At 51.1% G+C, this 13,317-nt stretch overlaps 1 protein-coding gene across 1 annotated transcript; it reads right to left on the reverse strand.

Moving 5' to 3' along the window:
* Nucleotides 1–732: 732 nt before the first annotated feature.
* On the reverse strand, nt 733–2,342 carry LOC123065732 (uncharacterized). Its single transcript, XM_044488958.1, has 2 exons — nt 1,828–2,342; nt 733–1,659 (listed from the first exon to the last, which is right to left on the reverse strand). Exons 1-2 carry the CDS (start codon nt 2,105–2,107, stop codon nt 938–940), a joined length of 1,002 nt encoding a protein of 333 aa, XP_044344893.1. The 5' UTR covers nt 2,108–2,342; the 3' UTR covers nt 733–937.
* Between the last annotated feature and the right edge of the window lie 10,975 nt (nt 2,343–13,317).

The raw sequence follows: 13,317 nt of genomic DNA on the forward strand, positions 1-13,317 counted from the left end.
AAGAAAATCATGAATTTGAAAAAAGTTCATAACTTCTTTAAAGAAATTCACGGATTTAAAAAAATTGTGGATCTGAAAAAAGTCACGTATTTGAAAGGGGGAAATGTTCGGGAATTTAAGGAAAAACATTTAATTATTTGAAAATATTCTCAAATTTGAAGAATTTGTTTGAAGTTTAAAAAAATCACATATTTAAAAAATGAAAAAAAGTAAAAAGAAAAGATAACCGAACAAACTGTCCCAATCGTACAAAGAAACAAAAATACTGGTTGGAAGCTTCTAAAAGTTTACAATAACCGTCCAGAAAACTTCCCAAAATCCTTTTTTAGATAGGTGCTTCCCCCCTTTTTGGGGGGGTAGAGAGAGGTGCTTCCCCAAACCAGTCACCGGACATCACTCAAACTCAAATACTTTTAAATGTGCGGGCCCACAGAGAATCGATCGAGGGGGAGTATATACCATGTAGAGATTGTTCGGGAATAGATATGATTTTTCTTTTTTGCGTTCAGGAATGGATATGAATTGTTTTCATCTTATCTCTAGGAGGTGTCGTATTCTTCAAGTCTTGTACTTAATATATACTCGCTCTCGAGGCTCAATAATATATCCATCATATTCCGTTAATCTACTCTCTATTCCCTTACACGAAATGTTTTTGCCATAATAATGGCTATTCATCTGAATACCCATGAATTATGTTGGGCCCGCCCCTGAGTACTACACGTACTGCCATGTTTCATCAAAAATAATTCGACATTGCTCGACCACAATTCAATTGAAATACAGCCTTTTCTACAATGTTTGAAAGATTTCAAACACCACCGGTCGATGTTTTCTGAACTTATTTCTTTTTGTGTACGTACATATATACCCCAATTACTGACTTATTCCATTTGTAGCATTAATAGGTGCTTACATGTCCATAAGGGCGAACGGTTTACGAGGCAAAGGTGATGACACTCCCGGCGACGTTGTTGCTGCGGAACTTGGAGACGGCGCAATCCGTGGAGAAAAGACTGGAGGATAGGTATTTCGGTGCGCCGCCCATGATAGGCATCTTGGCGCTGATGTCTACCTTGCTGACATACTCCGGCTGGTAGGTCTGGCCGAGCACGCCGTGGACGCTCTTGGTGAGGGAATGGAACTTGAAGCCGAGGTCAAGGTGCACGAGGCTGTCGCTCCCGGTCTTGCCGTAGTTGTGGATCCTGGAGTCCTCCTCGGTGATCGGCACCGCGTTGACGGAGATGCCGAACACGCCGTCGAGCTCCACCATGACGGCATTCACCGTGTCGATGCGCGTGACGGACAAGGAGGGCAAGGCCTTGGAGACCCACCGGGTGTTCTTGACGGTCTCCACATCGACGGCCTTGCCGTCCAACATGATGTGGATGTGGTCCTCCTCCTCGTCCCAGATGGCGGCCTTGCGAGCGCCGACGTAGAGGCGGTGCTGGCCGAAGCTGACGCCGATGGCCTGGATCCACGTGAAGTTGCGCCTTATGGCGGGGTTGTGGTTGCCGATGAAGTGGGCGTTGATGTGGAGGGCCTCGTCGGAGAGGATGCAAAAATCCTGGTCCTTCTTGCCGTGGAAGTAGAAGGTGTTGCCGTCCCCGCCGGTGAAGCGGGGGTCTCCGCACGAGCTCCCCGGGACGAGATCACACACTGATTGTACATGCAACGCGTTAGCATATGAACTGAGAGGATGGATCTCATCCTCAAGATCAACTAGCTAATGCTAGCACTCCCGATGTAGATATATCGGTTTGAGCGACAAGTAATATGCATCGGAATGAGTAACAGAGTTGGCCAGGCCGGCGTGGAACAACTTACCGCAGAATGCCATGCAGTATTTGCAGTAGGCGAGGCACTTGTTGGGGCAGCGGCTTGGGCAGGACACGACGCAAGGCTTTCCGCGCCTCTCGCGGCAGGTGACCGCGTACAGCCTCTTGGTGCTGTTTTTGGGGATGGTGATGGTCTGGAACGTGGCCTTGGGCGGGAGCTTCGTGGGCGGACCATTCTCCGAGGGTTGCGCCGACGCCACGCCGCACGCCAGCGCGAGTGCCACCAGGAGGCAGCAGCCTACCACCACCATGCCGCCGCGCCGCGCCATTGCGACGGCGATGGAGCTGGTGAAGAGCTACCTTCTTCGATGTTCGATCAAGTGTGTGTTTGTAGCCGGCTTTCGATGGTTGTGGTGTGCGTTTGTGTGGCGCCGACCGGGGGATTCTTATGGGAGATGGAAGTGGCGTGGTAACTTTAGCCAGGGAGCTTAATTGGAGGCGAAGTGGCTTACTTGCGAAGTGGCGTAGGGGAGGACAAAGTGACGCTGTGACCATACATGCTTGCTGTTGCTGAAATTAAGCAAGGGTCGTCGGCTCGACTTGGGGTTACACAAGCTACCTGCTCGGATCCAGCTTTGGCGCGCATGCACGGCATGATGGCAACTCCGTTGCTTCGTGTGCTTTGACCAGCGCAAAGTCTTACTTTCCGGATGTGTATCAAGAACGTGATAGCTGAGCTACGCTGCTGCTTTCTCCGGAAAGATTTGGACCAAAGTTACACATCGGCCCAAGGATCCAGCTAGCATGCATGGTGGTCAGCTCAACCGGAAATCTAGATATCACCGGCACCAGTTTATCACTTCCGTCACTGCAAGTCCCACCCGGCGAAGGAACTCGATCGGCCGCACGCATCAATGGCCAAGGTCAACTATAACATTCCTCCATCAGAACACAAGACTTTTTTTAACACAGTATAGGCGCAAGCGCTCATATACACGCGCATACACTCAACCCTATGAACGCACACACGTACACCCTACCCCTATGAGCACCTTCGAAAGACTGAGCCGACATATCATCTTGAAATTTACGAAGTTATCGTAGGCACCTCGTTATCGACGGGAACGTCTCCTCTCACTGAATGCGCATCGCCGAAAATACTGAAATAAATGCAAGCACCAGGATTTAAACTCTGGTGGGGTGGGAATACCACAGTCCCTCTAACCATCCAACTACAGGTTGATTCGCATCAGAACACAAGACTTACGAGGTGCGATGGTGCTCTCTTCTCCTCTCTCCCCCCTCTCTCCTGGGGCGTCGCCGGCCCGCGGCTCCCCCTCGTCGGCGCTCCAGCCTTGTGTGGTTTCCCTCTCTCCCTCCCCCCTGAGGTCCCCTCTGGGCTCCTCGTCAGCGGCGAGTCCCGTCCCCTCCCGCTCTTCGGCTCCCCCGCCCAATGTGGCGGCCCCGGCTACGCCCCGGGCCAACAGGTTTTGGGCGCTCGATTCGGATGACTCCGGCTCGGATTCTGAGGCTCTCCCCCCCCCCCTTCCCGTCCGGCTCTGTTGGGAGGGTCGTCGGTGGCTCTGGCGGGGGGCCGCCGGCGCAAGTTCGCTCCGGGGGGGGGGGGGGGGCGGGGGAGGCCGGTCGGGTCTGGAGTGGACGCGGATGGTTGGTGCCGCGTCGCTCGTGGTCGCCGGTGCGCTGCCTCTTTGTCTTTGGTTGGGTCGCTGGTGGGTTCAGGGATGGCTGTGTTGGAGTCGCCGGCGTCCTCCCCTTCGGCGGCTTCCCTCCCTGGCTCGCCTTCGGCCGTGGTTCCCGCTCCCTCGGTGGCGGCGGCGCCGGTGCCAACCCTAGATCTGGGATCGGGGTTGGCGCTGGTGCCCCGGGCTGGGCCGCGGGCCCCTTCGGTTGCTGCTGGGCCATGTGGGCCTGTTTTGGTTCCTTCGTTGGCTTCCCCTTCTGACCCCCCCCCTTCTTTCTGTGGCTCCTGGGCCGCGGTTGGCCCAGATTTCGCCCTATCCCCCCTCGGCCCACCTTGGCGAGCCTGGCCTAGCTAGCTCTGGATATTTATGGGTTCGGAAGGGAGCGGCTCCCCCTTTTCTAGGGTTTCCTGCTTCCTCCTCTGACTTGCGTCGGCGTCGGCTCCCCATCCATTGTTTCGTCAGATCTACTCCTCCACCTCCCCTCCTCCTTCCCTTCGCGACGGTGGCCGCGATGGATCGCTCCCGCGGGTCCTCTTGTGAGGCAGTCTCCGGCCATAAGCGGGGGCGTGATGGATCTGGTGACGCCGCCGCGGATCTGGAGTACGAGGCTTCGCTCCGGGCCAAGCTCCATGCTTCGCTCACTCCGGGTGCGGGGGCTGCGGCGGAGGCGGCTGGTGCGTCCCCTCGTGGTTCTGGGTCTGGGTCGGCGGTCCCTCCGCCTCCTGCTTCTAGTGCTCCGGTGGCTGCGGTCGATCCCTGGGAGCAGGCGGCGCTGGGGAGTCGGGAGGGTTCCTCGGGTCCGTCCTCGTCGCCCCCTTCGCTGGTCCCCCGGGGTGGCGGGCCACCGCGGGCGCCGGCGGTGGTTGGTGGTGGCCCGTCTCGCTTCGTTCCCCGTGGTGTGCCGGGGGCCCCTGCTCGGCGTCCTTTTGGGAGTGCTGCGGGGCGTGGCGCCGGTGCTAGTGCTGGTGCTCCTGGTGATGGAATCCTCCCTCCTCCTTCCTCTCGCGGCGCTGGTCGCATCCCCCCTCATTCCCAAGTCTCCAATCCTATCCTCACTTGCTTCGCGTGTCATCGTCCTGGCCACTTCCAGCCCCATTGTGAAAACCCCCCTTTTTGCCTCATCTATAGGGAGGACGGCCATCTCACAGTGGATTGTCAAAACCGTGTCAAACCTCCCTCCTTCGTTCTCTATGGTGTCGGCCTTCCTGGCTGTTCTTTCTTTGCCCTTGATAGGGAGGTCCCTGTAGCTGCTCCTATCCCCTCGCTTTCCAATGTGGGTGTCATTTCTGTTCAGGACAAGCACATTTCCTCCCAGGTCCTTCTTGATGAACTTCGGCTGTGGGATGAAGGCGGGTGGGATTGGCAGATTCACCAGTTATCTGATTTTGAGTTTGCTGCCACATTTCCCTCTAAAGAGAGCCTTCGCATGATTTCCTCCCGTACCAGCTTCACGCTCCCTCTGAATAAGCTAGTGGTATCGGTTAAAGCTGCCTCCAATGGGTCTAAGGCCATCTCCTCGCTATCTGATGTATGGGTGCTAGTGGATGATGTTCCTCCTAATATGCGCACTCCGGCCTTCCTGATGGCTTTTGGGGTGCTCCTCGGCAAGCCCATCGAGGTTGACCAAGCCTTGTTGTCTGTTCTTGGTCCAGCTCGTCTTCGGGTCTGGTGTGTTGACCCTAGTTGCATCTGTGGTGCTGTGGACGTCTTCCCGGCGGCGGGTGGCTTCCGGCTTCGGGTCCGGGTGGAGGGTGCTCCTGGCCCGGCCTCGCCTCCCCCCTCCTCCGCCTCCGGCCCCCGACAATGATGACAAGAGCAAGGATGGTGATGAATGCCCTGACGACTCGATGCATGGCACGGACCCTCGCTTTACCCAGTCTGGATGGGATGGGATGACTCCTGAAGATCAAGAGCTGATGAAGGATTGTGCTCCGGCGGGCGGTGGGGCACATGCCTCCTTGCCTGGTATGGGTGGTGGGGTCGCGGCCTCTGCTGGGACGAAGGGCACCCCCCTGTCGGTGGCGTGCTCTAATATTCCTGCTCGCCCCACCTCCCCTTCGCTTTCAGGCATTGAGGATCTGCCTCCGGTTGGCCCGTCGGCGTCCAAGAAGAGGAAGAAATCGTCGGTGAAAAAGTTCTCGGCTAAGAGCAGGGCGTCCGGGGATTCCAGGCAGTCTGCGGCTGGGCTGTGCCGCCGGTTGGAGGTGGAGCTAGGTGCGGCTTCGGGCCCGTCCTCGGCGGCTGCTTCCCCCGGCCGGGCTCCCCCGGTGCCAGTGCGTTCTCCTGCCTCTACTGCTCGCAAGAGTGGTCGGGTCTCCAACAGCGGCGAGCGTGTGGCTGACCGGGCAGCCCGGCGCGCGGCGACGCGGGATCTCCCTCCTTCAGGTTCGCACCCAGCTTCGTCCTCTCCCTCTCCTAAGGATCTGTCTCCTGTTCGTTTAGTTTTGCCGTCTCAGCCAGATGAGCAGCTGTTTAAGATTTTAGATGATGTAGGGATTTGCTTAGATTCCAGCTTGGGTTCCCCTTCTTCCTTACTTAATGTGATTAGGGCTAACGAGCTAGCGCAGGCTGACATTGCTAAAGCCAAGGAGGCTGGGGTTGGTGTATCTGCTCCTCTGGTTGTGGCCGGGGGAGCTGTGGGAGAGGCTGACAGGTGTCAGGTTTCTCCGGTTCAGAAACATGGGGCTGGGAAGCGCGCTAAACCCTGCAAGGCTCCGTGCAGGTCGAGCCTTAGAATTAAAAACCTCTCCTTCAGATGAAGGCCTTATTTTGGAATATCAGAGGTTTCTGCGCTAGGGGGCGCAGGAATCAACTCAAAGACCTGGTGCGGTCTGAAAATGTTGATTTTATTGGCCTTGTTGAGACCCTCGAACCTTCCTTCTCCCCGAGTGAACTTTGGGCTGTTACTGGGATAGATAGATTCAATTGGAATTTTGTGGCCTCTGTTGGGCAGTCGAGTGGTTTTCTTCTGGGCACTAATATTAATGTATTTGATTTTGTTGCTTTTGACCATGGTATTTACTGGGCTAGCACGGTGGTTTCTCATCGTCCCCTCAATTCTCTTCTCGAGATCATGGTGGTTTATGGCCGGCAGACCACTCTCTCTCCTACAATTTCTTGGACGAGATTTATAATAAAATCGATTCCTGCCAGCTTCCCCTTTTGATTGGGGGTGATTTTAACCTGTTAAGATATCCCTCTGATAAGAGCTCCTCTAATTTCTCTTGGGCTCTGGCTGAGGCCTTCAACGCTTTCATCAGGGATACGGCCATTCGTGAAATTCCTAGGGTTGGGGTCCGCTTCACCTGGACTAACCGTCAAGCTTCCCCCATCCGCTTAGTTCTTGATAGGGTCTTTCTGTGCCCTGGCTGGGATGCTTTATTCCCCCGGGCTTGTCTTCGTGCCCTTCCCATTGTTGGTTCTGATCACGCCCCCCCTCATCCTTGACGATGGGTCTCATTCAGTTGGCTGCCATAGGCTTCAATTCGATGCGTCTTGGCTCTTAGTGGAGGGTTTCTCCACCTTGTTGGCTCGGAAGATCACGGCCTTTCTTTCCTCTCCTCGTCGTTCTTTCGGTCCAATGGATGATTGGCATCAAGTTTCCTACTGCCTGCATAAATTTCTTAGAGGATGGTCTAAAAATCACTTTGCTGAGTCAAGGCGTGACAAAGCGAGGTTGGTTGCCCAAATTGGCGATCTCGATAATCGTGCGGATACTTCTGGTCTCTCCGAGGCTGAATGGCAGCTCCGGTACGGTCTAGAAAAAGCGCTCTTGGATATTCACCGGCAGGAGGAAGTCTATTGGAAACAAAGAGGCACGATTAACTGGACCCTTAAGGGCGATGCGCCCACTGCCTATTTCTTCGCCATTGCAAATGGTAGACGTCATAGATGCTTAATCGATAGCCCGCCGATCGATGGTGTTAGGGTTTCTGACCCTTCGATCATTCTTCGCCATGTGGTCCTATTTTTCTCTAACTTGTTAGCGGCTAAACCTGCGCTGGGCTTTAAGCTTGCTCCGGCCTTCTGGTCTCCCCCTGAGCAGTTGTCGAGCGCTGACAATGATATCCTGCTATCCCCCCTTCTAAAGAGGAAATCTTCGATATGATCCGGACCGCTAACTCTAATGCGGCTTCAGGCCCTGACGGTTTCTCCATTCCTTTCTTCAGGCATTTTTGGCCTCAGTTAAAAGGCCTTATTAAAGCAATTATCCAAGGATTTTGGCTGGGCACTGTCGATATCTTGAGGCTCAATTACGCGGTCCTCACCCTTATCCCTAAAATTAAAGGTGCTGACTTGATTTTGCAATTTCGGCCCATTACTCTGATTAACAACTTCGCGAAGATGCCAGCTAAAGGCATGGCCAATAAAATTTCCCCGATAGCTCATCGGGTCATTAGCCCTTTCCAATCTGCTTTCATTAAAGGGAGATTCATCTTGGATGGGGTGCTCTGCCTGCATGAGATAATTCACGATCTACGAATTAGGGGGACCAAGGCTATGGTCCTTAAGCTTGATTTTGAGAAGGCTTATGACTCGGTGAGTTGGGTTTTTCTTCGGCAAGTCTTACTGGCAAAGGGCTTCGAGGGTCCGGTGATGCATCGGCTGGTGCAACTTGTGGCTGGTGGGCACACGGCTGTGGTGGTGAATGGCCAAACTAGTGAGTTTTTTGCTAATGGTAGGGGCCTTAGACAAGGGGATCCGGTGTCCCCTTTGCTTTTCAATTTTGTGGCCGATGCTTTATCTCGTATCCTCTCTCGTGCCGCGTTGGCTGGGCATATTTCCCCGGTGAGCTCTCACCTTATTCCTCATGGCATTACTCATCTTCAATATGCGGACGACACCATCATTATGGTGGAGCTCAATGAGACCAGTCTCACTAATCTGAAATTTCTTCTGCTCTGCTTCGAAGCTCTTTCGGGACTTAAAATTAATTTTTTCAAGAGTGAGGTCATTGTGACTGGGGTTTCGGATTCGGATGCTCAACGGGTGGCTCACCTTCTAAACTGCTCCCTTGGCTCTTACCCTCTCAAATATTTGGGCTTACCTATTTCTCCGTTTAAACTCTTGGCAAAAGATTTTTCCCCGGTGGTAGCGAAAGTTGGCAATAGAGTCCTTCCTTGGAGAGGACGGTATAACTCGCAGGCGGGCAAGGTTTCCCTTACCAATTCGTGCCTCTCTTCTCTCCCGATGTTCCTTATGGGTTTCTACCTTCTGTCTGGCTGAATTCATTCTGGCTTCGACAAGCATAGGGGTGCCTTTTACTGGAACTCTGTCGACAATAAAGCAAATATAGGTTGGTCAGATGGAACATCATTTGCCGCCCTAAGGACAAGGGTGGTCTTGGCATTATTAATACGAGAGTTATGAACAATTGCCTTTTGATAAAATGATGGTGGAAGATAATGTCTCTTGAGGAGCGCCCAATCTGGTTATCGATTCTCAAATCTAAATATTTCCCCTCCTCGAGCCCTATGTTCGCCTCAGCTTCTGGTGGTTCTCAATTTTGGCGTCAGCTGGTCAAAGTGCGGCCGATTTTCCGGTCCCTTGTCAAATTTGTTGTCAGGAATGGTAAGTCCACTCGGTTTTGGTTAGATTGGTGGGTCGGGGACACCTCGCTTGCGGTTGCCTTTCCGTCCCTGTCCTATTGTGCTGATCCCGAGATCTCTATCTTTGAGCTCTCGGCACAGGGTTGGGTTTTGGATTTCCGGCGCTCTCTTTCCCCTGTAGAGTTGGAAGACTGGCAGCGCCTTACTGCTTGCTTCCCCCTGCTCTCGGAGGAAGAGGATTCCATGGTTTGGCCCCTTTCCTCTTCGGGGCGCTTCTCTGTTAAGTCGGCTTACTCTAAGCTTATTTCCGGTGGCCGCCCTACGAAATTTAAGGATATTTGGTTAGCACGAATCCCCCCTAAAATTAAAATCTTTTTATGGCAAGCTGTCCGCTGTAAGCTTCCGGCGTCTGATCAAATTAAGAAGAGGCATGGGCCGGGCTCTGATAGGTGCGTTCTTTGTGGGGCTCTTGAGAACACTGAGCATATTTTCTTCCATTGCTCCTTAGCGAAACTCATGTGGAGCTGCATCAGACTTTGGCTTCAGGTTAATTGGACTCCCTCCTCCTTTGAGGACGTGAGGCAATATACTAATTCCTTATCTGGCCAGTCCAAGAGGGTCTTCTTAGTGGGCTGGGGTGCGATCGGGTGGTCGTTGTGGACTACTAGGAACAAGTTCTCGATTGAACACATTTTTCCGGCTAACCCTGTCAGTTGCTTATTTAAAGCCAATGTCTTTTTGCAGCAGTGGAGATCGTTGACTAAGGAAGGGGACCGTCAGGCGTTCGACGTCATGCTATCCAAAATGAAATCTATGGCGTCTTCCCTGCTTCCACGCTCTTCGAGGACGGCTTCCTAACTACTTGGCTGGCTTTCCTTGTTTTGCTGGCCTGCGTGCCATGTTAGGCTGGAGGCCTTGTATTGCTACCTATGTGTTGTGGCCTTAAAACCTGTATGCTGTGTGGTTCCGGTGGTATAACTCTGCCTAGTGGCTTTATCTATAAAGTCGGGCTAACGCTTTTTCTCTAAAAAAAAGAACACAAGACTTACGCGACTCAACATGTACTTGAGTACGTGGTTAGGAGGACTCTGATATCCACAGCCCACCGGAGTCCAAGTTCTTTAGAGGAGCGCTTGAAGACATTGCGCCACCAAAGGGATCCAGATGAGCGAGCAATCGAGGAGTAGATCTAGGATAATATTTCTAGGCAACATTAATTCAAGGAATGCCAACTTTTTTTAGAATTCGGAGGGGTGCTTCATAAGGAAGGCATCAGTTTGAACAAAAAGGTCCACAATGTCGAGGCCCTGACATGAATTTTCCTCAACTCTTATCTAGAGCGTGTGTAAAAGTACATGATAGGCCCTACCCAACGAAACATGTATTCAACCATAAGCAACTATTGAATAAATAGAACATGATGAACTATCGGGGAGGGGCAAGCCCCCCCCCCCCTCCTTTATCTAGAGCATGTGTAAAAGTACATGATGAACTATTGAATAAAAGTACATGATGTATTCAACCAAAAAGAAATGGGGGAGTATATTGGAACCTTATTTGAGATGGGCCCTAGGCTGCCGTACATTTCCCATTGCCTAGGACCGCCCATTGTATCATAAAGGAAAGACTGTATGGACAGAGTGTCCAGCTTCATCCCAATCCCAATGACCATGCCCATTCCTTTCTACTCCCTCCGTCCTATAATATAAGAACGTTTTTTTACACTAGTGTAGTGTCAAAAACATTCTTATATTTTGGGACAGAGGGAGTACACCGGTGCATATTTCACCCCCAACATGTTCACCGGGACAATTATCCCGTTTGTCTGGGAGTGGTTGAATCACAAGGAGTTGATGACTTTGTGAGAGCAATTTCTTTAGGTCTGGTCTATGGCGATGGTGTTGGGACTGTTCCTTTTGCGATATTGTCGACCCTTAAGATTAACCATTCAACATGCATGATGCACGTGTACGGATTGGATACTGATGGTATTCTATATATGAATCCATAAGAATTAGTGGTCATTTAGCCCTGATGGTTAAGTCCTTTACTTGGGTTTGAGATCCTCTGCATTACTACAAAGGTGACATTATTAGCTCCCATCTCAACCGTGCAACATATCTAACGGTCATAGTCGTTATTGTATCCATCTAAGCTTCCTCAACACAACCACTGTTGCTTCTATATATGTCGTCTTAGTTGCCCTTCCTGACACCTCACTATCTGCGAGACCCGCATCAGAGCTACACGACAACGCAGAAAATGACACAGAAACCAACCTGGTGATTGAAATTGCGAGTAGAGGAATGTAACCACCAGAGAGCGGTGCGCCCGATCCATGGACAGACCCAAGTGTAGGAAATGCCATTGAGAGAGAGAGAGAGAGAGAGAGAGAGAGAGAGAGAGAGAGAGAGAGAGAGAGAGAGAGAGAGAGAGAGAGAGAGAGAGAGAGAGAGAGAGGATAACAAGTAGTGTTTCTGATTAAATTGTTGAGACCCACTTGCAACACAGGCGCTAATGCACCCACAAATGGATCCATAGCATATCCAGGTGTTCCATGGCCACATGAATGAGGCCCACTTCAGAATGGTCTACAGACCGCACACAACTTCTGCTCAACGAGGTGCTCTGCCACTGCATGCAGCTCCAGGTGTGCTCGTGCTTGCACCCGTTCTTTTCGATGCTCCCTGGTTCTTCTCGTTGCACGGCCATTTGATAAGATCGGTTGCCTCGGCAACCGTTGGATGAAGCCCGAGACAACCATTCAATCTCTCCCCCGTGAGCATGAGCGTGCCAGACTTTGCAACAAGGCTCCTATTGCACTCACTCCTTTGCAACATGAGCACTATTGTGCTCCCCACCGAACCATTTATTTTATTTTGAAATAATGAATATGTTGTGGTTGCACCTATGTTGCCATCACAATATACCATTCGTTTTTGTTTGCAACATGAGCCATGTTGCAGAAGCGCAGTGCAGCCACCATTGCAACATCACACATGTTCAAACACATAGCCCCCGCTACAGACCATTGCAAAAACACACATATTTCAGAAATATAGCCCGAATTGCAGACCATTGCAACACCACACATGTTTTAGAAACATATATAGCCTTAGTTGCACATCTAATCGAGTTGATGTGTTGTCCCTTCCAACAAAGGAAGGCAGGAGGAAGGAGAGAGAGTTCGGAAGGGAGCCAGAAAGAAAGACCGAAACATTTCTGGATAAAGCTTTGTGTCGTTTGCTTGGAGGAGAGAAGTGCTCCAAGCCACGGGATCGCTTGAGATCGGATAGCGTACGATGCGGCCGATGCAGCCATAAAATTAGTCTGTTGGGTTTAAGTGTTTCCAAAAAAAACTATAATTAGTTTTTTTTTTTGACAGGATAGCCCTAGATGAGTTGTGATGGGTTGTTGTTGTTCGAACGTATTTTGCTAGGATTACCAACGCATTCCTTTGTATTATGCTAATCTTATGTATCCGATGCGTTCTGGCCGAAAGGATAACCATTACTTGTCTTTATATATACTTGTTGAAATCTTGTTGCGAGGTGCATCCTGTTTTTCGTTGGATCAAATGTGGTTTGGCTGGAACATGCGCCATTGTTATCGTGCATCCTTTACATCATGTTCTCGCACAAAATATTTAGTTGCAAGCAAGCACATGTCTACTTCCTCCGTTCGGAATTACTTGTCGCGAAAATGGATGTATCTAGACGTATTTAGATACATCCATTTTCGCGACAAGTAATTCCGAACGGAGGGAGTAGTTTACAAGCACACAGCGCGGCACCGACGACATGGATGGAAGGGTAATGCTACAACAAAGATGGTTGAATGAAAGATAACGGCTGAAAATGGCCAAAGGGAAGGAGAAAAAACACTAGTTTACTTACGATTTACAATTATAGGTGGTGGGCTATATTCCTGTTCATTAGTTACTACTCCCTCTAATCACTAGTTTAGGGAGTATACATGATTTACAGGCGACGACAGAAGCTGATCAGCACTTTGGCATTGGCGCGCAAATGCAATTCAGGATCCAATTTGCAACGGCTTTCAACTACTTAATGGATATAATAGTGCATGCAAAACTACATGGTTAGCATTAGATTCTTGTTTACTGGTTATTTGATTTCAGTGTAAGCAACATCCTAGACACAGTTAAAAAATATCCTAGGCACGATTCCCGCGCCCAAGATATGATTGGTATATGAAAGAATGGTTCCATGCAGCAAATCACTTGCCAAACGGCGACCACAAAGCAAAGGACAGCACAAGAGAATA

The sequence above is a fragment of the Triticum aestivum genome, chromosome 3B (genome assembly GCF_018294505.1).
Source record: "Triticum aestivum cultivar Chinese Spring chromosome 3B, IWGSC CS RefSeq v2.1, whole genome shotgun sequence".
NCBI lineage: Eukaryota > Viridiplantae > Streptophyta > Magnoliopsida > Poales > Poaceae > Triticum > Triticum aestivum.

What these genes read in the sequence shown, in the direction of transcription:
- LOC123065732 (XM_044488958.1), bottom strand. Translation starts at nt 2,107, where the DNA reads ATGGCGCGGCGCGGCGGCATGGTGGTGGTAGGCTGCTGCCTCCTGGTG. An exon ending in ATACTGCATGGCATTCTGCG is followed by an intron (nt 1,660 to 1,827) that starts GTAAGTTGTTCC and finishes ATGTACAATCAG; the next exon opens with TGTGTGATCTCGTCCCGGGG.